This window comes from Apteryx rowi, unplaced genomic scaffold (genome assembly GCF_003343035.1).
Source record: "Apteryx rowi isolate R43461 unplaced genomic scaffold, aptRow1 scaffold_69, whole genome shotgun sequence".
Classification (NCBI taxonomy): Eukaryota; Metazoa; Chordata; class Aves; order Apterygiformes; family Apterygidae; genus Apteryx; species Apteryx rowi.
Genome location: NW_020450971.1, coordinates 1,215,829 through 1,243,367, shown reverse-complemented (window position 1 = coordinate 1,243,367; position 27,539 = coordinate 1,215,829). Strand labels below are relative to the sequence as shown.

General features: G+C 43.8%; 1 protein-coding gene across 1 annotated transcript in view; it reads right to left on the bottom strand.

Annotated features, from left to right (window-relative positions):
* LOC112975755 (vascular endothelial growth factor receptor kdr-like) overlaps positions 1-27,539 on the bottom strand; it is a 103,038-nt gene that overhangs the window by 48,150 nt on the left and 27,349 nt on the right. Inside the window, exons 8-12 of the mRNA XM_026086246.1 lie at positions 26,886-27,045; positions 26,147-26,264; positions 23,897-24,072; positions 12,349-12,499; positions 9,273-9,378 (exon numbers count right to left, since the gene is read on the bottom strand). Coding sequence (XP_025942031.1) covers positions 9,273-9,378; positions 12,349-12,499; positions 23,897-24,072; positions 26,147-26,264; positions 26,886-27,045 — 711 coding nt within the window. The remainder of the gene's footprint in view (positions 1-9,272; positions 9,379-12,348; positions 12,500-23,896; positions 24,073-26,146; positions 26,265-26,885; positions 27,046-27,539) is intronic.

The window sequence follows — 27,539 nt, the reverse complement described above, 5'->3', positions numbered from 1 at the left end:
GGGCTTAGCAGAGAGGCTTGAGAGTAGTGGATAAATATATATTTTATGGCAGGAAAACTGCCAAGGAGCTTCTAGTAGTGAGTGAAGTTCACAGACGAGTGCTTCTACCAGTTTTTTGGTCTCTCAGCTCACATCACCTCAGCTCAGATAATTTTCTTCCTTCCTTATTCCTAAAACCCTCCCCTTCTTCTTTTCTTCCTATCTCCCCTGTGAAAAAGAGGGCTCCCCTTTGCCACACTGCCACAGTCTAAATGTGACAACATCAGCAAAGAGCCAAAGTGAAGGACCCCAAAGATTCATCCAAGACACTGGAAAGACATCCAAGACACTAGCCCCACGTCCGCAAATTTTAATTTCTGATATAAATGCTTTTCATAGGTGACAGGACACCTACATTTGCATGGGGAACAGGTCATTCTGGTGGATGTGATATAAGGAATATTTCAGGGATTTGCTTTGCAGTGATATATCCCCAGAGAAGGGAGGGATGTGGCCCCTTTGGGCCTCAGATTACTTTTACATATTGTCCTTGGGAGACCCTTGATTCAATAACCCTTCCTCTGAGCCTCACCACAATTTGTGCAGTGCAGAAGGCAACCCCAGAGAAGCTGCCTGTGTGTGTGACACTTGGCAAATGCAGAAAGAAAGGGAGGTTCGTGACCTGCGGGAGAAAGAAGGACCCCTTGTCCTGAGCTCCACCGCACAGAAGAAGGGAGCAGTTCAGTTACTGATGAGGGCTAAATTCAAACGTGTCCTTAACAACTTGTTTTTCTTAAACAAACTAATGTCCTGCCTTGCTATAGGTCCTTCTTAATGGGCAGCCAGCCTGACGGCACTGTCCTAGCCCGTGTCGATGCACTGTCACAAGCTCGGGGAGGAATATCCACAGGTCATGGCTTTAATTGTTTCTGGTACTTCCTTCGTGATGCTAGCAAGAAAGCAGGGACTAAGCCACCAAACCAGAGATGGTCTTGCAGGCTTACCTTGCTTTCCCTGCAGCCATTCACCTGAGGAACTCAGAGCCCTCACATTTGGAACAAATATCGTTTTCTTTGCAGTCCTTTCTAAGGGCTTTAAGAATCGAAACTTATAACACCCCCTGGCCCTTTGCCCTTATCTCCCCAGACCGCTTTGATGTGCAGGAAAGCATCTCTGGATTTTTTTTTTTATATATATCCTAAACTAAATTCACACAAAGCATTCCTTTTCTCTTCATAAAGCTACAACATGAATGTGTCTCTAGCTGTGTGGGATGTATTTTCAGAGAGTTATTTAAGATTTTCTGAGCTTTGGCACCTTAAATCCTGTAGGGAAATGAGTTTCAAAGGTTTTGATCCCAAGTGCATTTTACATTCTAATGGGGAACATTTTCCTTTTCACCTCAGCAGAATAACAGATAAATGGCAAAGGAAAAGTACCTACCTCTCATGGGTACCCAACACACAGAAATTAACCATTAACAGGGACAAATCAAATTAAGGGGTGAAAAGAGGAGACCAGTAAACCCAGCTCCCTCTGGTGTCCACCAGAGAAAGAGCTGTGCAGTCCTCATGCTTATTTATGATGTGAAAATAGCTCTACCTTGGCTATAAAATCACCCAGGGAAGCAGTCTGCTCCTGCTCCTCTTTCTGTTCCCATAGCACTGGTTCCCACGCTGCTGGTTCCTAACAAGTCCATGTTCACAGTGCTACCCCTGACTTTAAGCATTAGGCACTTCCATTTGAATCACTGAAATAGGACCAAGATTTTTCTTCTCGTGATCACTGAATCTTACAATTTCATATTTAGGAATAGAAAAGGCCAATATAAATGTACGTGCTGCAGCTGATTCACCCGGGACAGAGGGGGATACATCTGGACAGGTATTTAACAGTTCTTAATCTTGCTAAGTGACAGTTCTAGATGGGAAATTAAGGACAATGTTGTAGACCTGGTCAGAATGGTAGAGGGGAAATGTAAATATCCATTTTGGGGCATGGCCAGAGTGTTAGGGGTGACACTGTGACTCTTATAAAAACTGATGTAATGCCTCAATGTGCACTTGGTGGCCCAGAGGTAAATGCACACATACAATCACGCACACGCAGGCACTGACACCCTTAACTATGTAACTCAAGAAAAGTCTGGCACGGTAGTGGGGAAAAAAAGAGCAAATGGCTATACTGAGACCTCCTTCTGGCTAATCTCAAATGTGTCTAGATGTGAAGGTGAAAAAGATGTTGAAAGGATGGAGGAAACAAGCTTGATCTGGGGGCAATTTCTTGAGAAAATTTCACTGAGGAAAAGAGAGGAAGCAATTTTCTTGTTTGTGTGCTTAAAATCACTGTTATGCACCTGGATAGCAGTTTGATACACACCTGAACTCACGAGAGAACTCAGTTTCCTGTCTTGTCTCAGAAAGTCCTCCCAAAGTCCTCTAAAATGTGACTTTCAAACCAGCAGCATCCAGTGCAGAAATGTATGTGATTTCAGTGATGGAAATAAAGGATTGGGAGTGATTTTCTTTTAATAAGATGAATCCCTTGAAGCCATTATGCAGCAGCCTTTTACTCTAGCTGTGTGCTCCCGGGTAAATCCCTGAGATTGGGAGTCCAATTATCTTTGCAGTATCTTACATAAAGTCCTCAGCTGCCAGACTAACCTAATCCTGGTTTAGTCTTCAGTAGACCAATGCTTTGGAACACACACATGATATACCAAAGGGTGTTAACACCCTTCCTCCCCTCCATAAAACCTCCATAATCTTCCTCCCCTCCATAAAACCATGTAGTTTTGTCTTTCACCAAAAAGAACCCAAAGGAAACGTTTAGGCAGCCAGCTGTGGTATCAGCACCTGCTTTTACCTGGACAAATCACTCAAGCAGATCCCATTGAAAAGTTACCTCTATTAAAACAGATTATAAAAAAAAAGAAGAAATACCCATGGTATTCTCAATGCAGATGTTTTGGTGGATATTCATCACCTGTTCATACAGCCAACCCAAGCTGAACAAATATTACCTCCATGAAATTTGTCTGAACTTGGTCATAGCTGCAGGTAGGGAAAAGAGAGTTGTTTTTCTAAATCCCATCCTTATAATTTCAATGCATACATTTCAAGAAAAGTATGCAAGAAGAAGCTGAATGTGAAAACGATATGAATTCGAGCAACCAAACATAGGAATTTTTTCCCTTTATTAAATTGAAAGCTGTTATCAGAATTCTCTTTCAATAGAACGGCATAGTCGCAGCATTTGGGGACCTTTACTGTAGAGTAGAAAAAAATTATTGAAGCATATTCTGAGGGGATAATTTACTTTCTGTGCTTTGTGCATGCAACCGGCATAGCATTTTCTATTCCTGGAAACTGAGCCAGGATAGAAAAGTTTATCTAGGCTCATACAATCGTAGAACGACTTTAACTGAACGGGATCTCTGTAGGTCTCCTGTCCAACCTCTTACTCAAAGCAGGGCTGACTTCAAAGCTGTATTTCATCCCTTCTACTCAGAAAACTGTTCCCAGACAGAACACAATGCTTTCTGCTAAGCCTAAACAAAGATGCTAATGCAAAATCTGCAATTACCTTGAAACATTGTATCACTTCAGCAAAATTACTGTTCAGGAACTACTGACAGCCGGGAATTTTGCACTTTTTTATTTGACCTTCCACCCAATATCCCAGTCAAGAGCAGTTCAAACTAAATGACACATTAACCCTTGACAGTGTTCTCCAGCCACAAGTTGTAGCACAAACTTTGTGGCTCTTCAGTCCTTTGCTTCTGTGCAGACAGTGCTGAAACCAATGATAATTAATAACAGATTATTGGCATGCAATGTCTAGACATCTTCCTAGTGGGAGCTGGCCTGAGATCCTGCAAGCTCACTGCATGCCAAGCACCAAATACCCTTCGGTTGATAACCAGTTCTGATTGCCTGTGTTGAATTTGGAGGTGAAGGGCTCCATTTCCTATGCTTAACCTGAAGGCCACCCAATACTGCCAGCCTGAGGAAGGGATTACTAGCTAATAAATAATTATTACAAAAGAATAAATGAAGTTTAAAATTCAATAAGAAAAGAAAACGACCAATTTCTGAAGAACAGCTATAGCAAGTAAATAGACATTGCTGCTGGGAAAAGCCATAATGGAACAGTTCAATAAAGTCCATATGTCTTGCACTGAAATGTTTCTAACTGATAAAACAAGCTGTTTTAGAAGCAGCCAAATAACATTCCACAGCCATATACCATGAGTGTTTTTAGACATCTCATGGTAAGGACAGAGCAGCAAGGCCTTTTTTCAAGCTGGAGCCAGCATGAATTAATATATCTTATTATTCCCTGCTTTCTCTTTCCTTTCTAATCCCACCCTCCAATGGCTTTAGTTAACAATTCTTCTCTCTTTCACTTCGTTAGCTGCATGTAGGCGAGGATGAGGAGTAGAAAAAGTGGGTGGAAAACTTCTCAGCTATCTAACTCTGGCAGAGCTGGGGTGGAGGTGGCTAGAGAGAGATGAAATTAATAGGAACTTTACCAGAGACCCCGCAAAGAAAATATTCAGCTAGCTTCCAATCCATCTATTTGAATGGCACAGAATAACACTTATTTTTATAGCCTGACAATTCCTATCTATGATCTTAGTTCATCCATTTAAAGCATGCTAAAGGATGGACTGAGGACAAGGGATAAGAGAAGAAATCTGAGCTGACTGGGAACTTCTGGGGTTTGCTCTCATTTCTGGCAGTGACTTTTTATACCTCAGTTTTTCTCCCTGTAAAATGAGGATAATCATTACCTTCCTCACAGAAGTATAGCAGAGCTGATGGTCATACTGTGTGATCATCCCCTTAGGAAAGGTGCTGAATGGAGCAGAAAATTGCAGAAAACTGGAGGTCTGAGGGGCCTCTGGAGGGATTGATGCACATTTCTCATGGGGGTGGACTGATCACTGGCCCTAGGGCAGACAGGTAGGTGTTGACTGTTCATGAGCAACGACCACCCCCATGCTTCTTCCTCGCACCCACTGATTACAGCTAATAAATTAAAGTGGGCAGGAGAGACAGGGGGCTCTTTCTTACGTCCTTGCTGCTAGCCAGGCTCTCTCAAGAAGACTTGCCAAGGACAATGCAGCCCATGTGTCCCTGTGCTTGGGAAGAGCCTGAAACATCTGGGCTTGTCTCCCAGAAAGTGAGTGCCTTGTCCAAAAAACCAGCTACATGACAGTTCACCTTCCCCTGCCAGAGACCAGTGTGCCAAGGTTTGTGGGAGCTCTCTGAAACAGGCACCCACACAAGGAGACAGATTTAAACAGCCCTACTGAGTTGTTCACGTGCTTCTTACTGAACCCATCCCACCATGATGTGTAGTCCCTTAGTTCCTCCCGGACATTTAAACCTGGCATTTTCAGGTGGGCTTTCTTGACTGCTTATGAATTTCACAGGCTAAATAAATGCATGAGTTTCATTACAAAAACATGTCCAATCATCCATGTGGCAGGGCCATCTCTCTCATATACACATGTGAGAGAGAAAAGAGAGATGAAAAGAAACTCCCAAGAAGGACTGAATTATGTATGGATCTTGCTGTTCTTTTCTACTAAGACCTGTTCTTCCAAGCTCAGATCAGTATGTTCAGTTTACTAAGAGGAAGAAACTAAAATAGCAACTTAGCTCCTTGCAACCTGAAGAGGAAATTCAGGCAATTCATGCAATCAAAGGTGTTTCACCTGGTATTAAAAAGCAGTTTTCAGAGGTAGCTACATAGTGGTTTAAATCACAAAGTGAAAACTTCAGCATTGACTCAAAACCACAGGGAAAAATTAAGCCGGCACAATGTAATTGCCTCAACCAGTATTTGACCAAGACTTCTTTGAGCTTATAACGTTAATGATATGACGTTATAATGTTAATGACAGCCACATGCTTTTCCTTAGGAATGACACTCAGTCTGTGGGAAGACAGGAAGGGGTGAAATTCACCTCCCTATCTGTGGAATAATAATGGAATAATCATTATCATTATGACAAAGATGACAAGAGACCTCAATTTTACATGCCACTTCTGTCAAACAGACATCACAAGATCTCAGTGTGAGACAGCATCACTGGTCTGATGGAAAAATCCTTGCTTGCTGCCTCTGTGAGCTTGCTTTTAAGCAGAATTCTGGATCTGGGAATTTCTGTTCCTGTGTTCTTAGCAGCTCTAAAAAGTTAATGCATTTTTTAAAAATGTCACTGAAGAACATTTATTGCTACAAGTCTTTGAGAGTGAACTGCAGGGACACTGAGAAACCTGATGAAATCTTTGAGACTAGGTAAATTCCACCTTCTGCTCTGAGACTCCAGCTATCATCGGACAGGCTCAAATCACACAGGAAAAATAACCAATCTTGGCTAATCCCAGCTTCATAACACAGTCAATAAAAGCCACGCTAGCTCAGACTCCAACATCTTTATTATTTCATCTGGCTGGTCAATGCAGATGAATTACTTGCTAGGACATGGTGGGAATGGATTGGGCTGTTTCCTGTCTATTTCATTTCTGGTGGGAATAACGACTGATAAAAAACAAGGAAAAGTCTGAAGGCTATGAGATTTCATCGGTGTCTTTTTTCAATTATATTCTATTATCTAAAGACTCTGCTTAACTCAACACAGATAGCCTTGAACTTCTGAAGGGGGGAAGGAGAGGAATTGTCTGCTAATGTAAGCAGGGAGACAAAGTGCTGAAATCTGAGATTCAAAAAATCTAGTTTTATTAATTTGAATAAATCTTGTTCAGGACATAAAAATTATTAGGAAACACCTCAGAATGTGTTTGCAACCAGTGGATCAAGAGGAGATGAAAATAATGAATGTACTATAAATTATACAATTATGCAACTTGTGTTTTAAGGAACTTTAATAATGAAATACATGGAAGCTTCAGTTAAAGGGGTGTGGGCTGAGCTTTTGAACATGTCTAAAAAAAGAACATTTCAGGATGCCTGGAGTCTAGAGAAAGGGCAGAGAGCAGAGACGGCTGCTGCAGGGCTGAGCAAAGAGCAGCCACAGGGGAACTCAAGGTGCGAGCAGCGGCAAAGCTCTTGGAGAAAGAGAGGAGTCATCTTTAGGTGAACGCATCTGGTTGAGGTTTCTCATGGCCCCCATTTCTGTTGAGCATCTCCCCTGGCAATGCCTCCCTTGTGCCAGCACTCCCGTCCACCACACTTCACAGGCAGGAAACAGGCATGTGGCTGATGCCTACACTGACCTGCGGGTATGTGCTATGGGGTCCCCCGTGGGAGTGGAGCCTCCTCTGATAGCTGCACCTGGCTTTTCTTTCCAGGGAAAATAAGGGATAGAGGAATGCTGCAAAGTCCCTAATCATGCACCAACATGGAGGCAGGATGCGTTTGGAGTGCCCCACTGGATCCAGGAGCTCCAAGGCACTCCTAAACACCACATTCACAGAGACTGCAGACAAATCCCATCTCTTAACTCCACGAACAGACTAAAATTTCACCCAGTTGTATATTTGCCTCAGCAAAGTTGGTGAGAAAAGAAATGGGAGGGGCATACGTATGCATAAAACAACAAAAAATGTTGTTTTTAATGCTCTTCTGTTGTAGAAGTGTTTTTCTGTTGTAGAAGCATCTCACTATCCCAGCCTGAGGGACAATTCAGCAGCCAAAGACTATCGAAATGGAATTTTTTTGAGCCACAGCAATTGTGAAACCCTTCTCTTTCATACGGGGACTAATTAACTTTAAAACTGATCATCAGACATAAATTAAGCTCTTGGACACATGATCATATATATAGACAGACTCTATATATGGAGAGAAACAATAGTTATGAAAGACACAAAACTCTTTTCAGTCCATGAAGCAACCAGAAAGTCTTAGAAAAGGAAGAACCTTTGTGAGTACAAGTCACTGGTGTCCATTTTTTACAAGTAGTTGAAGCTTTGTAGGTGGTTGCTTTTTACCTAAGATCTAAAATTCTGAGAGAATCTGTTAAAGACAGAGCTTATGGGACACTATGCTATCTAAATGAATCCAATTTATAAATATCTTCCAGCAAGGGGAAAACTCAGGAATGGAAAGCGAACAGTGATTTTCTCCTTCCCAGCCCAACCTCCATGTTTTCAGAGCTCTGTTTTAGATTATGTTTAGAGCTGGAAAGTCTCCATGAGAAAGAGCAGATGGCTAAGGCACTGATCCTTCCAGATGCTGATTTAGTCTGGACCTGATCCAGAAAAGCACTTTAACTTTGTGCTTAACTTTAAGCATGCGAGTAGCCCAAGAATTTTATCATGTGCTTAAAGTACGCCAGGATACAGACTGCAACATTCAGCACCTTGCAGGTTTAAGAACTTAACTATCTGAAGCATCCACCTGGAAACGTGTAACCGCAGAACTGCTTTTAGAGCCACAAACCTCTGCAAGTCCAACAGGGGTAAAACAACTGTCTGAGCCAGACTGCGGCATCTTCTGCAAGGCATAGCCAGAAGTCTGTGAATCTAGAGCAGAACAGCTGCAGCGATTTCTCAAGGATTCGCATGGATGTGTGTTAACAGTATCAGTCAGTATCACCACAGGTACCCAGGAGGCTTTTTAACAGATAATTCCTGGCTGGGATCTTTGCAGTTCACGCAGGAAGCCTGCTCCCAACGCTATCTGTTTGGACAGGGAAGCAGGCAGGGAAATGTAGAAGGAAGGAGGTCCTCCCACCTTCCCCTGCTTGGTAACATGGTTGGCACCCCAAATGGATAAGGAAATATCTCCAACTCCAGCCAAAACAGGCAGGTACTGCAGGCACCCAAAACACTCCGAAAATCAGGCCAACTACCTCTGGCCATGGTAGGCCCCCTTAAATAACACAGCTGTTTAACTCCTACTACTGGGAGAGTAGGCAGGGTCTTGTGGGTCTCTTTGGGCAGTACAAAGCGCTCTCTAAGTGCTAAGCAATTTGATGAACGTAGAGTCCTTATCAGTTGTGTGTGCTTCACAAGACCCCTCTTGCACTGAACCAGTCTTACACTTTCTCAAGACTGAGTGAGACAGAGAAGTTTTTGACCCAAAAGTCTTTGGAGGGCTTTAAACAGGGTAAGTGACATCATTGCCAGAATCCCGGCATTTATAAACAGTGGAGATCTGAAAATGATCCCAGGGCTGTGGAATTTAAAGCATGCTAAGAACCAGCAGCAGCTTGGGAACCGCGGGGAGAGCTGTCTGTGAGAGCGCAGCGTCCCGTCCGTAAAACCCACTGCTATTCCATGACATCAGTGCTCAGACTTCCACCAGACACATACCTTTCTTTTATCCCCATGCTTCATGGTTATGTTTTCAATGCTCCTGATCTTGTTGCCTATATACATGTTCTCCTCAACCACGATTCTTTGCCCACGGGGGTTGCATCTGGAGGTGCAAAAGCAAAGGTGGTGTTCAAAACCCGACTCATTGTGGATAACCCAAGGAACCATTATTAAAGGTGTCATTCTTAAGCAATAGTCTTAGGTCTTAAAAACTCCTAAAAAGCTTTTGCTGATAGAGATTGTTACCTTCTGGTGCAACTGCGATATTCCTTCACAACATTTCAAAGCATTTCATTTAGGACCCACCTCGACAGGACAAAGGTCACAATTTGACCAGCAAGAACACATCCCAAACTTTCTAAAGACTGAAAATAGAAAATCCTGGACACCTAAATCAATTCATGTGAGTTTAATCTGGCTAATAGGAGTAACACCCCAGCTCACTGCAGCTATAGCTTTTAAGGGCTTTGAGCACTTGCAATGCATTTCAAAATTCAAAATGTCAGTCATTCGACACAGTGTGGGGAGGTGAATGCTGCTGACTGTGACTGTGTAGCGTCATGAAGTGCGGGCTGAGGAAGCAGAACAGATGAATATTGGGATAACAATAGCAGAAGGCTCCACTGATATTGCGTACTCATTGAAAGAGAACCAGATCTTTGTCAGTTAGCAATCTTCATTTTTGAATTATGGGCAAGAGTAGTGAATGTAGCACACGTCATGCCGGGAGGCATATTTGCACCATCCAAGGCAAGAGGTTTTTCTATCCGCTTTAACTACAGCTCTTTGTACAAATGAGCAGAGACACAGGCGTTCCCATGCTTAGGAGCACAAAGGCTTCAGGCATGCTGGCTGAGGGCACTGCTGGCTGTGCAGCTCAAGGAAGCCTTTCCAATTTTAAACTTTTTAACAATTCCATAATTGCTGCTTAAGCTCCAATCCAGGATGCCTGGGTACTACAAACTGTGAATCCATGATGGCAGGTTAGTGAAGTCAGTTCAGTCCCACAACTAGCTGCAATTGCACAAGTCATCCCAGTGCACGACAGGAATAAGCGTCTGTGTTCCCTCCTCTGCCTCTGCAGAGGCGCCGCACTTCCCACGGCCAGTCCCACAGCCTCAGAGCCTGCTATCCTTGTAAGGATTATAGGARGTAAAATGAATATGGATTTCTATAGGTGATGCCCAAGGGCCAATGCTGCAGACAACTAATCCGTAAGACAGCTGTGCCTTTGCCAAGTCCTCAGAAGACACATGGTTACCACCCTGGGTCAAGGGAGGGTTTATAGCTCTCAAAACAGCCTAATTAGAAGATGTCTTAGGCGACTTCCTGCAAGGCACAATTCTGTCTTAAGGATGAAGGGAAAAAACTCAAAGGAAGCAAATCACATCACAGCTCTAAGGAACAATGATAGTGTTTTGGGATTCGAAGTGCACCAGTGAGGAAGGGGGAGAGAGAGAGGGAGAGAGAGGAAGTGAGACAACAGAAGGAAATGGGGTCTGTGTCATTTCCCACAGGAATCCTCCTACAGCTTCTGCTGCAGAAAGATAAGGCTGCCCCGGAGGCCAGAAGAGGTAGACGCCACTCTGCAATTGTATTTAAATTGATAGCATCAGAGTCAGGGAGCTGGAACAAAGGTTATACGAGGTCTTTTGCCACCAGGTCACTGGTTCAAATCTGGCTTAATTCAGCCTTCTCTCCCGGGAGAGAAAAGTCTGGAAAAGGTTTCAGGTCCTCTCTGGGGCTTTCCTACAGAATGTATAATCTGTTTCCTTATGGTATTTCCATTCTGCTCTTGCCGGACACCTTCAAAGCAGCAGCTTGTGTACCTTCTGCTGACCTGCAATGCCAACAGCCCTACCTAAACATACAACTCCTGGCCAAATGCTAAACCAAGTAATGGGCTACTTCCCTCATGGAAGGACATACAGTCACTTCTGAGACCTGATCTGAGCCAAGATCACCCAACACTGCTGTGACGGCTGCAGCAGGGAACCTGGGACAGGAGCTTCTCTTTGTGGCTTGTCTCAGTCTCATGGCCTGCCATTCACAGTATTTGGAAAAGCATTGAAACTGTGAGAAAATAAGGAACAATCCAGCAAAATTTCTCTCGTGCTTCCCAGATCTGCCTTGATTTTTTTAAGGAGAGAAAGCTGATTTCAGCCTTCTCATTGCAGGGAAGAGTTAAAGTATTGTCAGAGCTGTTACACACGGCTCCTGTATGTCCCCCAGGGCTACCAGGGGAAGCAAACCCATTCAGGCCTGAGCCAAGACCTCTCCCCACAGACCACTCTGCTCATATAGCAGCAGGAACAACAAAAGTGTTTGTATAAGGCAAACCACATGAGGCATCTTATGTTTTAACTTGCCAAGTTCCTATCTGACAATTTAGACCCAGTGACTTGCTTCTGTGTCTTCACACCTCATGCTGCCTCCAGACTTTTAGCAAAGAAGGGCTCTCAGTAAGGCGTGAAGGCTTGGTTACCTCTGCCAGCAAAGCAGAGGCTGTGATGAGAGCCAGATGCTCAGTGTGCACCAGTGAAGACAGCCCTTAGGAAGTGGCACGAAGTCAGGATGGCAACTAAACAAACACAAGCCTTCAGCAGGTTTGTCTGACACTAGCCCTTACAGGGGGAAAAACGTATGTTACCTCTACACAAAAAACAGAGTGCTCTTCCCTGAGATCTGCCCTTCGCTGGTCTCTCACACCTATCTTTTTTTTCTTCGTCAACATCATAGGCTGCACCCAAGAGGTGTAAGAAAAAATCTTAGTAAGTCTGAGGTACCTTGCTGGTCAAGTTAAAGAAAATTCAAGTCTGATCTTCAGTCACTTTAAACTTATTTGATACAATTCTGATCTTATAAAAGGTGCTTGCAACTCCAAAAAGGATCATAGACAACTAGATRTCTATTGGGTTCACAACCCCCTTGTGATCTTTAGGTGGGGAATCACTGCTAGTGATTTTTAATACAGATAAATAAGACACACTGGAAAGAAAAATTGTCATGAAACTACCAGATCAAATCACAGCACGTTCACCCTTAGGTGAGAGCTGCCTGAATGTCCACTTACACTGTTTCCGTGAGGCTGCAGGGCTGCCACTGCCATTCGATCTTTGGGTCAGGATTCCCACTTACGGTGCACTGGATTTTGTGTTTGCTTCTTAATTCCACCCACTCAATCTTATCAAAATCTGTCTCCTTTTCATAGATTTTGGGTCTCTCTAAAGAAAAAGAAAAAAAAGGAGCTTATATCCATGCTAGTGTTATTGTTCCATCAAAGGTCTTGAAACTAACAGTGATGATACAGTGAGGTTGCTGAAGTTGTAGAGCAATTACCAGCAATGCTGAAACTCTTCCTTCGCAGGAACATGGGCCGTGGTTTTAGTGTTTCAGCAAATACGCTGAAACCCTACCACATTCATCCTCATTGCTTTCAAATGTCGTGCACCTTCTACACGTCTAGAAAATGTATGCAGTGAGACTTCTATTGATTTGGGACTGCAGGATCAGGCTGTTAGTGTAGGTACTATCGACAAAATAGCATTCGACTTCTGATGTCACCGCCCGAGAGGAATCTTATCAAACAGCTGGTGCTCTGCAATATCGTTACCATTGTGCACGTTCTCCCAAGGGTCTCTGCAAAAAAAGTCTTTTTCATTGGGAAACGTTGCTTACCTTTTCCATTTCTGCGTAACGTGCACTGGATGGAGGGGAGCAGAATGCAGGGAAGAAGTGGTGAGGAGGAAACACTTGCAGAATAATGCCAAGAAATGAAACCACTCCCAAGAGTGAAACCATTAAAAATGTCGCTGCCTTATTCACATCTGGAGGGGCTGCAAGATCACACCCTTGGACTGGAAGTCTCACAAGAACAAACTTTTGTGCGACACTTTCAGTGCTGCTCGTTGCCAGCAGGAAAGAAATGCTTTGTCCCATCTACTTCCAGCTCCCACGGGAACACGTGAAAATGAGAAATAAGGCTAAAAAATCCCCAAAGTGAACTGAACTTTTCCTAACCTCGGAGAGGGTGGGTTTGAGTTTGGGGTGAAAGCGCAGGCTCTTCCCTTATGCAGACAGCTCTGTCCATCCCTGGCCATATCTCTTTGTCTGCTTCTCATAACAGGAAATCACACAGATTTATTGGTCGGGGTCCCTCTGTGGAACACCTCCGTGCAGCCGAGTGCGGCTGCTTTACGCTGAGGGCTTTTGACAAGTTGGGAAGTGAATGTAGATTAGATTTCTATTTTTCGGGTTAACTTATTTTTTCTCCTGTCAAGGAGGCCCCAGATATGTAAATATGAGCTACTGCCCACCTCATCAATCTTGAGCCCTTTTGCTCCCCGCCTTTTTTTTTCCCCTCCAGCCCTCTACTCTTACGAGAGAACTGACCAGTCTGATCCCATGTCTCGGTGGGATCCTCACTTTCCATTTCTCATGGTTGCCAGGTCAGAGTTTGAATGATCTTCTGACCTCACCATTGCCTGAAAATATATCAGCCTTCCCTTCTTCACCAGATGAAAGAAGGAGTATTGAGTGTAATTGGTTCAGCCATACCCTAATTCCCATGCTATAGTACAACATCAGCTGCTTTAAAGAGTCTACATTAGGTCCTAATTAGTGTTTCACTTAAAAAATCCAAATGGCTGGCCTTGCTTGGTTTTAAGATGGACAGCACTGTTGTGCTCCATTTTGCTTTTTCGATCCCCTCTGGTTACGTTTTGTTCCCCTTCTGCTTGCAGATGAAGTTCTATCTGTCTCCAAAAATGCACTTCTCACTCCTTCGTCCTTTCAGACCAGGAGAAGGGTTATCTTTGGTGAAGGAGGAGATCAAGAAGGCAGCAGACAGGGCAGCCACGGCAGACTGTGCCTGGGGACCCTGCTACTCACATCTTCATCTGCACCATGTCGCTGCTGGGTCCCAAAATGTCCCGCTGACCAAGGGCTTTGAGATTTATGCGTGTATGGGCAATTCACAGGACAAATTATTGGGACTAATGTTGAACTTCCTTGTAACTAGCATCTCATTTCTCATCACTAAACTATTCCTGATTATAAAAATCATTCTAAAAAACTCCACAGAGGTAGAAGCACGTTTTTCATCATCTCAGACATTTTTCCTTTCAGTCTCAAATCCTTTGTTCAACATGTCCGGACTGAACTCAAGAGCATGATTTTCACCCAGAAGAAGAGGCGTGAAGTTCAGTGTGAAAAGTTACTCAAGTGTTATGTTTTCTGGGTTGTAAGAACAAAGCTTTACTCGCTTAGGGAGAGAGATAGTATGCAGGGGGGTTGGACTAGATGATCTCCAGAGGTCCCTTCCAACCTCAGTGATTCTGTGATTCTGTGATTCTGTTTGTTTGTGTATGTGTGTTTGCGTGAAAGAATATGAGGGGAAAGGTTTGGTTGTTATCTTTGAATATTAGAAGAATTTTTTACACTCTTGGTGAAATGATGAACATATTGACTGTCACTTAAATTATCTTTCTAAAAAAGAAATAATATTTTTAACTTGATCTAATTAAAATAAGAACATACATGAGTGACAAATGAATTCCTAATTCCACAGTGACTTTACTGCAAGGCACTATTAAATATTACTTGAAACCTAAAATGAGTCAAAATGATTCATTCAATGAAATAATAATTATTTATGAGGCTTAAACAATTATTTTCTTAAAACTTGAGGGGTTGGCTAAAAATGCCTCCCCAGCATTTCTTTCACAGTGCCTCATAACACAATGAGTGTGGGGTAGTAGCTAATTATGGGCACGGTGCTCAGAAACTGGGGCAGTTTTTATACCTCTCTCTCTTTCTTTCACTGCAAAATGTGTAATGGTGGTAGGTGTCATTCTGCAGATGACTTCTACTATGGTTTTGAAATCTTTAAAGCCCCTTCTTTGTGTTTTTAGGGACATCAGCATTGGCTCAGTGTGCCTCAGGTTTGTGATGTGGAGTGTGGGATACTCTGATGTCTCACACGAGGCAAGTTTCAAGCCTGAGTTAGGCCAACCTGATCTTGGGTGTGCTGTTTTGCAGTGAGATTTTGATTTTTGAGCTGAATTGCTGGACCCTTGAAGTGTTAGGGGAGGACTGGAACCACTAGGGGATATTTCTTGGACTGAAAACGTTCAGAAGCTCTGCACGCTTTCCTGGCTCTTTTACCTCTTAGAGTGCCCACTGAGGACAACTAAAGCATTTCCAGTCACTTTGCTCTGCTGGGCCAGATCCTATTTACAGAAGTTGCCTCTATCAGTGGTGGAAACACCAGGACCTACCAAGTGAACTGGTTTCTTCAGTGGTGGGTACTGGCCTTTTAGACTTACTCAGACCATAAGCAGATAACATAAGCTGTGTGCTGGCATCTGCAGCCATCTTGCCTGCAGAAAGGCTCTCCGTGTTAGCATGATGGGGAGTTTTTCCCTAAAGCCAGTGATTATCTAATGTACACCAAGCAGTGTATTTCTCAGATAACCCTCTCCCTCTTCCAAACACTGCTTTGCTTTCTCTTTCACGTTTGCTTACCAAGCAGTGCAGTGGATTATGCAGGAACTCTGTGTACCTTTGCTCATCTGCCCGAGGGAGGGAAGGCCTGGGGTGCGAATCCATTTGCAACCACTGCCACAATCCAAGTATATTTCTGGTTGCACCTTAAATTATGCATCTCAAATACAGATTTCATCAACACATGTACATTTGCATGCGTATTGCTGTTTTTTAAGCATGGAAAAAATAAGCTGTTGAGAATTGGGAGCTTTAGCAGGCATTGGACTGATGGCACTCACGAAAGCTGAGTAAACAAGACAAAGCCCTGCAGTGCACCTTCCCTCCTTGAGCAGGGGCAGCGCAAAGTCCTCCTTTCTCCTTGAAGCTCTGCGACTGGGCTGAGAACGTGACCCAGAGCACCCTCAGCTATCCTAACCTCGCGCTCACCAAACACCTCCCCCTTAGAGCCTTGCCCCAGCCGGCAGCCCTCTCTGCTGCGCTAGTGCTGAAATGCAAGGAGAGACCTCTAAATACACCTCATTCCTGCCCTCAGCATCCCTCACTATCCAGTTTCTTGCTTCCCACTTGCCCCCAGAGATCTGCCCGCTTACTTCTTTCCTCCCCCTCCAATCCCTTGGCCACTGCCCTCCCCAAGCTGAGTTTTCTCAAGCAGAAGCCAAACAAACCTTAAAAGCTTTCCTGTCTGTGGCTGCATTTGCAACGCGCAGTGTTCACATGGCTTTAAATGTATTGAAACGAATGGGTTTTCGTCCTCTCAGGTTTAAAATGTGATTGTATCCCCAACCCGCTTTGCAGAGGTGCAATTGCTGGTGTGAGAGCTGACCTGAATAACTAAAGACTTCTCTGCTGCTGCGCTGTGCAATGCAATCAGAAGCAGTTCCACTTGCTGCAAATTTAAATTTATCAGCATTAGGTAAATCTCACCTTATTTTCTAGTGCAATGTTTAGTCTTTGGGCATTAGAAGTAAATGATATGTACAATGATTGGGATAGTGACCCCTCCGTCCGACACTGCCCCTTTTGCAAAAGATTCTTCTGCCTCTAAATTTGTCGTGGATGTTATGACAGGGTTGCACACTTGTTACCCAAAGGAGCGCCCCAGTATAGAGGACAGGCCATAAAACATCTCCCCGTTTTTTGTAGAGAAGCTTTGCTTTACTTCCAGCGACCTCTTGCTGAAATGCTGTTTACACACCTTCCCCATTACAATCTCAGCTGGGTTTCAAAAAACCTTTTCACATTAGGCACATCATTAAAATAACATAGAGTGGTCTAGCAAAGCATTTAGACCCAACCTTATGCACTCTCTTGGACAAGGGGCTTCATTAAAACTAGTGACAGAGAGGCAGCTTGTTTTCTATTTGTCCTTTCTGTTTCCCGAAAGCAAAAGTAATTTGGACTTCCAAATCTTTCCTCTGAGGGACTTTATGGCAATGCAAGCTCTGCAAGTTGGGCTAGGTGAATATTCAGTAAGATAGAGAGGAAACTCATTAACGCAAGTTTGGACTGGCCAAATGATGTGGGAAAAAGAGGATGAAATTTTCCCCAAAGCCAAACCAGTTTGTTTGTATTCAGTTTACAAGTGATGATCTTTGTGTTTTTTTTTTCCTTTCTTTTGTTAAAAGGAAAGAAAGAAAAATGAGGAGCTAAATGACCTGAAAACAAAACTTTTGTTTCAGGCTGAAGAGAACATTGTGTTTGACCCCAGCTGATGTGCTTTGGGTGTTTGCCTTTGTTTCGGCCTGTTTGCTTTTGGGTTTATTCCGTGCAGTGGGCAGCGGGTGCGCGGCRTGGTCCCCGCGCTGCCTCCGGGGAAGCAGGCGCAGGGATGAAACGACTGGCCAGAGCCTCCGTGGGAGTCCATAACGCGGCCAAGGATAGACTCAGGGTCGCCGATGATCGCTAACCTCGGGCACGTGCACCCTGCCGCTCCATTGCCACCCGCCGTTACGGGCCGTGGGTGCCAGGAGGGTGGAAGCACATGGAGCAGAAACCCTCGGTTTGAGGCTGTAGGGACAGATGTTAGGAAAATCACAGGGAGCTTGACCCACCCTACAGGGACTTCTGTGGCTGAAAACACAGTGCAACTTGGTTTTGTTTTTTCTAGCCTTGTACTGTCACTTTTAAGCATCTCCTATATACGTCACTACAGAGTAAAGACTCTATAGGAAGAAGACCGTCTCTCTTTCAGTCGTGTACCGCCTTTTCCCAGCTCTATCGGCCATCCCTGACGCAGCCGACCTTTGGGAAAAAAGGGTTTTCTTTCCTCCTGTCTGTCTCTCCCCTTCTTATTTTTCGTGGCCAAGCAGAGTTCAAAAGCAAAGTGCTTAACGATGAGCTGCTTAATTGCTAGCAGAGCAGGCAGTTTGCTCGGATTTTTGTCTCTGCCCCCTTTGCGTGCTTTTCGAAAGAAAAAAAACCCACTAGTTAATCTACCTGCAGGCTTGGCTGAGAGACAGCATGGAAACCATGTGCTGCCGCTTTCCGCCTTCCCCCCACCGCTCGGGTTTTAAAGGCTGTCAGAGACTGCTGCAGCAAAGACGCGAGCTGAATGCTTCGGATTTTTCTGGCAAATGCCGGCAGGCCCCCACCTTCCTCTTCCTCAAATTGCTTTGGCTACTGCTAACAAAATGAAAACAGCTCGTCTGACTTTTTCATTAGGGGTTCTCCTGGGAGAGCCCAGAGGCTGAGGGCAGGCTGGGTTGCGGAGCTGCGAGTGTGCAGGGATCGCATGATGTCAGTGAGAAAACTCTTCCGAACTTGCTAATACTTAGCGTGCCGGAAAGGCTCGCTGCGGTCTGTTTGGGCTGCCACGGTTTTCCTTTCCTCTTGCTATATCCCAGAAAAAGTCGGTTGCCTCTCTCCTGCCTGCGTGTGGTGGAGGAGATGTCAAGGATAGCCTGGAGCACTATATGGTGAGGTATCTCTGCATTTGCTCTTCTCAACCGAACGTCCTCCCCACCCTGAGTACTGGCCACATCTGGTGCCAGCTGTACCCAGGAGGAAAGCAAAGCCATGGGCTTGGGGAGGAGCTCAGAGGAACAACGGTTGGACAGAGACAAGCTCTGTTTTATTTGGGGGTTTCTGGTTTGCTTGGCTGGCCCAGAAGATGGAAAATAATTTCTTCTATTTTGCCTTTTCCTGACTGGGTCCTCCTCCAAGGAGCTGCACAGGAGATGAGTATGATACACAAAGGAAAACCAGACCTGGCAGGATTTCCAATCATGCAGGCACGGTGAGGGCAGATCATTTTATGTAGCCCTGCTTCTCATAGCCGGCTCAGTCCTTTAACCTAATCATCAGCTGTGTTGCACTGATACTCCAAACAAATGCGTGTTCCTCACAATCCAGCAATGTCAAAAGAACCAGGTATGAAGAGCTGGGCTGATGACACAGCGGGGCACTGTATGCCTTGCTACGTCTTCTGGAGCTAATTCTCGCTAGGAACGGAAAGCGAGGGATAGCCAGCCGCCACGCTGATGGAACAAGGAGTGCGTGTGAGCACCCACGCGAATTCTCCGTGCACCCCTTTCCTTCCCGTCCTTGCCCAGGAGAGAGGGAATTCATAAGGAGCCTGTGAATTACTACTGCTTATGGTACTAGCTATTTCTAGCACTTAATCCTGCACTTGCACGACGCAAGAGCTTGTGGGATCAAGGACTGTACGAGGGAATGTAGTTTCAATTGACTACAGCAGCAGGAACCCAAAGCTGGAAGAGCCTCAAAGCAGCACAGGAAAGAAATTTAGGGACAAAGCAGAAAGGCAAAGTGGCGAAGGCGATTATTCATCCCATCGTTTTGAATTAACTCCGGCTTCAATACAATCTTCACTCACAACGTGGTGGTCAGAGCATGCTGACTGCTCCATAAAGTGCTCAGCAAGAACTCTGCTACATGCAGATGACTTGTGCAAGGGTGAGAATGAAATGCAGCCTGCTTGCCCATAAATAGATTTGGGGCTTTTTGTTTATGGTTTGTTCTGAAACTGCTTTGTACTCCAGCCTGGAATAACTCTTTTCTCCCACGTTTCTCCTTTTTGGATGCCTTGGATGTGCCGCCACCAGCTGTTTGCTAGGATTGTCTCTTCTCCTTGCTCCCTCCCCTCCAAATTCTTCAGGACTTTATTTTCTTGAGGCTTTTCTCAATAAGAATTTAATCAAACAAAACAAAAACACAGCAACCCGCCGTTTCTTGGACAGTGTTTGATGTGTAAATATGTAAAGAAGGAGCATTTTGAAAATGCAATCAGCTACCTCCTGGGGACTTGAGTCCTACAATGAGCCAACGTGACTCTGCCAGGGAGGTATGTGCTCCTGCGAGATTAAATTCCAGCTGCAGTGGGAGCACGGGTGACCAGAGGCACAGCTAAGCCACTTCTTAAAGAGATATTTGTTGAACAGCAGTGGGATCCTGGTGGCCAGTCTCCTCCAGGCCAGGCATCAAGCACACATGTCCACGTGCCATGTTCCTGCATATTATCAGCAGGCATTGCTATGGGTTCCTACCCAGAATTTGGCCGTTTTGCTCTTTTTTGCCTCTGTTGAGCTGACACGATGGATACCTGAGCTCCCTGTAGATACTCTCCAATTCTATGGTCCCTTCAAACTTCGGGGGAAATAACTCTTAAGATTTTACTCATTACCATGGAGTGAAATGCCTTGCACACACAGTGTACGTGCCCAGGGAGGGCGACTCCACGGCAAGCCGGCAGCAGGTCTGGTCTTTTAGCACGTTAAGAGATACGCTGCATATAAACTCCTGGCTCACAGGGGTTAGGCAGCTCACTTCTTATCTCGTTCTCATCCCGTTTAAAGGGGCCTCTTCCGCTGCCATTATTATTGAATAAAATACACTGCAAAATTAATGTAGTGCATTCTGATGAATAAGAGTCCTGCTGCTATTTATACTTTGGTTGCGGACAACAATTCACAACACTATTAACTTTCAACTTCCTCTACACCTACTTCAAATTGACAGTGATGGGTTCGCCAGCATGCTGACTGCCAGTTATACTCTCTGCGCTGCTCAGGAACATTAACAGTGTATTATTTTGAAGAGACTCACAGGAGAGGGGGTTGTATGTTCACTTATAATTTCTTCAGTGCAGTGTCCCTTTGCAAAACAAGGAAACATATCCAAGTAACGTTTACTGTCTCATCTAAAAGCCTATTTAAATAATTTTCCATCTTCTCTTTAATGATATAGATGAGGACTCACTTCTTCCCACAGATGCAGCTCTGAAATTTAGAAGACTGGCCTGGCTGGGGGAGCGGGGGACCGTAATGCTGTTACTCAAAAGAAATGTTTCTTGCTCCTCAGTAAGAGTGAGCTGGTACATAACCAGCACTCAGCATGAGGCTTATCCAGTGCTGGATTGCTGCAAGCACCATCTTTTAGACATGATGTAAAGCTGATGCTCCTACCACTGTGTTCACTGCAAGGCCACGAGGATTTTTCATCAAGTCTGCTAATCCCCGTGTTCAAATTCCAGCTTCAGTAATTGCATTCTCCCTATGGCTTGAACTGGAGACATTAAAATCTCCCCTCTTCAAACCTGGCCATTTCCAGCTCAGAGGTGGTTGTGTTTCAGTGGTGGGCAAGGTAATCCCTGCACAAAATACCTAGAAAGCTGAACTCCTGTTTGGCCACATGCATTTGGACAAAATGACCCTCCTCTTGGGTCGAGCACTTCAGATAGAGCATGCTGGGTTAGTGCTGCAGAGAAGAGCCTGGCAAAGGCAATATAGATTTTCCAGATGTTTTGTGTCATGCATGTCCTCCTCAGTGTTTGCAGCCACTAGCTTAAAAACAGTGGCACTCTTTGGCAGGTATTTTTCTCTGCATGTTCTTCATTTCTGGGATGGTCCGTTGTTACCAAAAAAGAAACCCTTGCTGTTTATTCGTCCTGTGCTTCAACATGCAACACCTTCTCCAGGCAGTAACATTCCTGCAGGTGCTGGACTTTGCAGACTCTGAGAAATGGTGGTTTTGCAATGCAATATTTATTCCTGATTAAAGTCTCTGTTGCGCTGTTCTCACAGAAAGGCTAACAGTGAGCACCGTGCTAGGCGTGCACCGTGTGCGAGAGAGAGGATACCACATACTTGTACACACACTAAAGATGAAAGGCTTGTACTGTAGTTTATAGCAAGGGATGGTTTAATCCTGAAATAGCATCTTGTTCATGCAAACAAGGTCTGTTTGTTTTTTTCATATGCCTATTTGGGGAATGGCTGCTTTTCAACTAAACATTCTCTTTTGCATGCAAACACTAATATTTACCTTGACAAGATGATTTATTATCATTCTTAATTCTCTTTTCCTTTAAATGTTTCCGTTCTCAAACAAGACCGCAAAACCATTTTATGGATAAACAACCTCGAGTGAGCAAATTACTGCGGCTTAACACATTACTGCTCATCAGCTGAGCTGCAATAGCTGACCTTAAACATATTCCTAGCTCTCTCCACTCCTGCATTACACACCTTAGTTTATATTATCATTGAGGTGATTTAAGCTAGCATATCTTATTTAGCATTTCTGGTAGGTGAAATGTGCCCAAACAGCCAGTTCTCCGTTCGTCAGGCATTATTCCTTTGTGAAAGGTGAAATGAGAAAAACACAAATGCTGGAAATTGCATGGTACAGCAGCACATAAGTGATACAAAACAAGACAATTGAGAATATTTTTAGGTGTGAAGAGAAAAAGAAAAGAATTCACAATAGAAAAGAAAACAAACCTGCATCAATAACTTCATTTATTTCACTGCCTGACTGAACCTCAGGAAATACAAAAGAAAGCAGAGCTAACTTTTGCTGAACTCCTATTTGGCCTCATGATTCAATCTCTCTGCTCCCAAATTCAATGGATTAAAAGAGGCAGTGGATGTTCAAAGAGACAATGTGGCTCTGTCTTTCATTATCCCAGCAAGGGAGATTAATAAATGTGATTCCAATATCTGTTGTTCCTCTGTGCCAAATGAACCTGCTTCAGTGCACACAGTTTACTTCAGTTTTCCCAGGACTCCTTTGAAAATGACCCTGTCTCTCAAATGCTCCCATCGGATAAATGACAAAACATGAAATACAGACTTAGAAAGTATTTCTGTAGCAGGATGACTGAGAGACATAAAAGACAGGGTAGCTCATCTAGTTCCTTCCGTCAGCCCTTTTGGGACTTTTCCTATCCCAACAGGATGTTCTCCAGTGCTTTGCCTAGACTGGTTTTTAATCTCAAGGAATAAAATTTCCACCACTTTTGGGAAACTATGACTCCATCTCCAAGAGCTCACTACTAGATATCTCCTCCAAAACTCCTATTGAAACTAAGTTTGTCTTTGTTCACTTTCAAGCCATTTCTGCTTCCTTCTGCAGAGACACTGTCCTGACAAAAAAGTCTTGCAGTCTACTTCTGAGGTGCAATATCTCGGTGGAAATTAAGTGACTTTAGAAGACCTGGTTTCAGATTATCGTCTCATGTCAGCTCCCTATTCAGGAATGGGTGCTGCTTACGATTAACATGAGGTGACATGGGATTGATCTGCAGTGGATCCTGAATAAGGTGATAATCTATGCACAGATCTTCTGAAATGCAAATTCCTAACTGGATAAAGATGCTTCTCTGAATATTTGTTGTGTGTGGCTAATATGTGATGACCAAACGCTTAATTGCATAGATGCCCATGATCATACACTCTAGAATCTAGGGTACATTTGAATATGAGGTGGTCAGTATATTAACTGTTGCTCTCCATGTTGTGCAGTGGTCAGCATCCCAAAATACTGTCGAGTTCATCCAGGGTGTGTTCTTTACTCGCTTAGCCTTGGGAAACCCTTTCTGAATGCATATTTGTTGCTGAAAAAGCCCACGTCTGTTGTATTCTGACATGGACCACTCATCTTCCCAGTTCTAAGGCACTAACATCAGCCTTCACCCACTTCTGCTTTGTGCTGAACTGAACTCTAAAAAGATATTCAGCCTATTCCAATGCTATATCAGCTCATATCAGCTAAACATGGGGGAATGTCACTCATTCCTGTTGACTGGTAAAATTGGATCACACAAAAAATGAGAAAGAACCTAGTAGAAGTTGTTATAAACATGCAGGCCTTACCTGTCACTACCAGCTGCATGGTGAGGTTCTTGTACAGGCCGTATTTTGCATTGCTCAAGACGATGGTGTAGTTTCCAGCATGCTTGGGTCTCACATCTCTTATGCCCAGTCTGTACTTCATTGGATCTGGCTCATAGCAAGTGTGGTTATCCTTGATCAGTTTGCCATCTTTGTACCTGTTTTGAAAGTCCCATCAAGACTCATCATGTGTTTGCATGTTAGCCCTCAGAAAAACTGACTATTACTCAAATTAGAATGGGTCATCCTTTGGAAACAGCAAGGGAAATACAGATCTGTAATCACTGTTTGAATGGGACATCTATTCCTTTTACCCCACCACACCAAAACTGATTGAGTAGCATTTGCAGTGCTATGGGATGGCTTCATCCAACAGACAAGAAAAGGATATTTTAAAGGTCTGAATTAACAGTGCCTCTTGCATGCTCAATTATAATCAGAAATGTGCATCTAGATGCTGCTGAATTATGCTGGACAGTCAACAACAGCAGGATGTGCAATAAAAAGTGCAGTAAATCATTGGTTTACCAAAATTTGAGTCATCAGTTTTAGAACAAGAAATTAATTAAGCAGAATTATTTTTCAGTGTGTATGTATGACCCTCTACTGCTTCTGAAAACACTGAAGTCTCTGTCCTGGAGAATTTCAATAGGAAGGTCAGTGATGAATTTACAATCTTGAGTCTTCATTAACTAAGACTATAATAGCAGTCTGCAAGGCCTTCTTCCTCTTCACTGCTAAGCTGTTATGCAGATTTGGGTTTTGAATATCAAATAGGCAAGACTTTGCCACACACAGAGCTTCAGGGCTTGGTGGAAGGAGAAGCTGGGACACGTGTCCTACTGTCTGAGAATGCTGGAAACCTTCTTTACAGTCATTTAAACAACTTGTACTGAGAGACCTCCAACATCAACAGCTGTAGCTTAGAACACACAGGAAAGGCAGCTCTGGTGGTCCCAGACAGCTACCAAACGATGCTCCATGCTGAGCCTGGAGAACAAAGCTTTGGCAGAGAAAAGGGGGATGGTCCCCACTTCAACTCACAGAAAGGTTCCCATCTCCTAAAAAGCTGCAACAATTAAAAATATCCCCTGGCAGGGCTGAGTTCTCTGATTTGAAGTGAACATTAGAGAATTTCATGTTATTTCACTGCTAAAAAAACACAGCAAACGATCCCTGACCAGTACTTTTTGCTGACTGCCAGCCCACCCTGAATGGACCTCAGCTAGCTGATGAAAAGTGCACCATGAAGGTGCCAATGCACGCCAGCCACCTTCTCTGCCAGGAGAGGCAAACCCATGCCAGCTGTGGTAGAGGATTTCATACAGTTAAAGATGTATAAGGTGATGGATGGGGTAGTTAAAGACTCCCTGTAAAATGAGGTGTGAGAAAAGTAGCAAGAGAGAGGACAAAAGAGATGAAAGAATAAAGAGAGAGATGAGTGTCTCCTGGAGTTGCTGACGTGTTGCACCTCCTATTAAGCTGATCCGTTACAGTCCCAGTGGAGCCAAGGTTACTTGGCAGGATTCTCTGCACTGTCTGCAACGATCTGAAGTTGGAGTAGGGAGTTAGAGTGGTCATGGGTATGTCTTGGCGTATGGAAGATGCTGAGGATGACTCAGATAATATTGCCTCAGTTGTTGACTAGAAATCATGGGCAGAACTAGTGCCATAATGACATCCATATTTTTTACAAGTGGCACAGGCCAGAGTTTTATATGTCCCTAGTAGGGAACAGACCAGATTAATTTTCCACACAACATTGCGGGTGACACAGGAGTGGAGAAAATTATTTAAAAGAGATAAAGAAAAAGAATTTCACATGTTAGGAATTCTCTTGCAGCTTTCTATTAAGAGCTGCCTCTTTGCAAACTGACCACCAGTAATGCTGTTAAGCTAACAGCCCTTCTCCAGTCACTTTCTATTTGAATCTTCCAAATAGTTCTGTGTCCAGGATAAATGAAACTCATGTTTTTGTTACGGGGACTTTTCTTGCACACCCAGGAGGGAAAGATAGCAAAGAAAAGAGGTATGGCTTGCTCATCTTCACAGAGCATATGGCACTGCAGAAAGGAGTCACATCTCCTTAGGTGAACTGTGAGACCGAAGCTATGAGCACCACCAACTCTTTTGTCTTTTATCTGTGAGGTAAGGAACAGTGAAAGTCTGTTCCTGTCAGGAGCCCAAAGAAGGTCACGCATTCCTGATTTTGCACAAGATGACATTACTCACCAGGTAACGCTTGGACGCGGAAAGGCATCCACCTTTGCAGCCAGTTTCAATGACTTGTGTCCTGATGTAATCTCATAGTAGGGCCCTTTCTTATGTGAAACCGTAATGAAAGGTTTATCTTGAAAGAGAAACAAAAAAAGAAAGTCAAGCAATGGCAGATCTGCCAGAGCGCAGTGCTCACATCTTTGAATATTATTGTGTCTACACTGGCTTTCTTTGCAATACAGATCTGCAGAAGCTACAGACAACCAAATGGAATGACAAGCTGTTATAGCAGTTGCCTTGCAAAGCTCTACCACAGCCAGTGTGTTTCATCTCCAAATGAAAGATCTTATATTTAAAGTGGGGAATCAGTAATACCTGCAGGGCCCCTATGGCAGTGTGTGAAAATGCCTCAGCTGGACTGTGTGATTGGCCACGTGAATTCCAGTAGGCCAAATTTTCCAGGGCATCAGCAGCCACATGTGGTGCCAGCTTTTTTGAAACAGTTCAGCCCCCAGGTAATCCATGTCCTCAGACTTCTCAGTCTTTGACTCTCTGAGGTTTTTTGAAAACACAGTGCTGGGTGCTGGCTCTTTCATCAAATGATTATAGATTACAGATGATTAATGTTTGTTGTAGCTAGTTGGCATTCTTCCTAATTCCATTTGCATACCAACTGATTTGATAATGCATCTTTATCATTTACACTAAACAATCTTGGTTCTCAGTATTGTTCTAGTTTAGCTGCAGAACTTACCATACACTGTAACCGTGACGTTGGCCTCCAGCCTTGTTGCATTGAGTGTTTTGCATATATACAGGCCTCCATCTTCCATGGTGACATTTTCAATTGTCAGGCTACTGTCACCTTTATACACCACGCCACTTTTGTCTATCTTTTTTCTAGCATAACGGTGCTGGAGGTGAGAAAAAAAGGGTGTCAAAAAGTACTTTTGGATTATTTTGTTCAGCCTTTCTAAGTCTGCCAGTTAAGAAAAGCAGTGATTCAGGTCAAAACTGTCCTATCTCCCCATCACTGAAATAAATAGTATAAGGGACAAATCAGCAGGAAAAGCTCTTGTGTGAGTTTTCATTAACAAGTCTAATAAGAGATGCACATAATCTAACAGAGTGGAACTGTGGCACTTTTTGACTGAAATCCGGGCAGGCAGGTTAATAACTGGATGCATAAAAGATCAGCCCTACTCAGGGATCAAATCCCAGGGACCAACACAGCGCAAACAGTGTTGGCACAGTACCGTTGGCTTCTGGAGGGTCCAAGTTGTGCATTTTGTTGTGTTTTTTTTTTTTTTTTTCTGGTCAGTTTTCATCTGTCTTAAAAAGAAAGCCTACCTTCTAAAAGAAAGAAGATCTATTTTGTCAGCCAAATGCCAATGCAAATTCCTCCAGA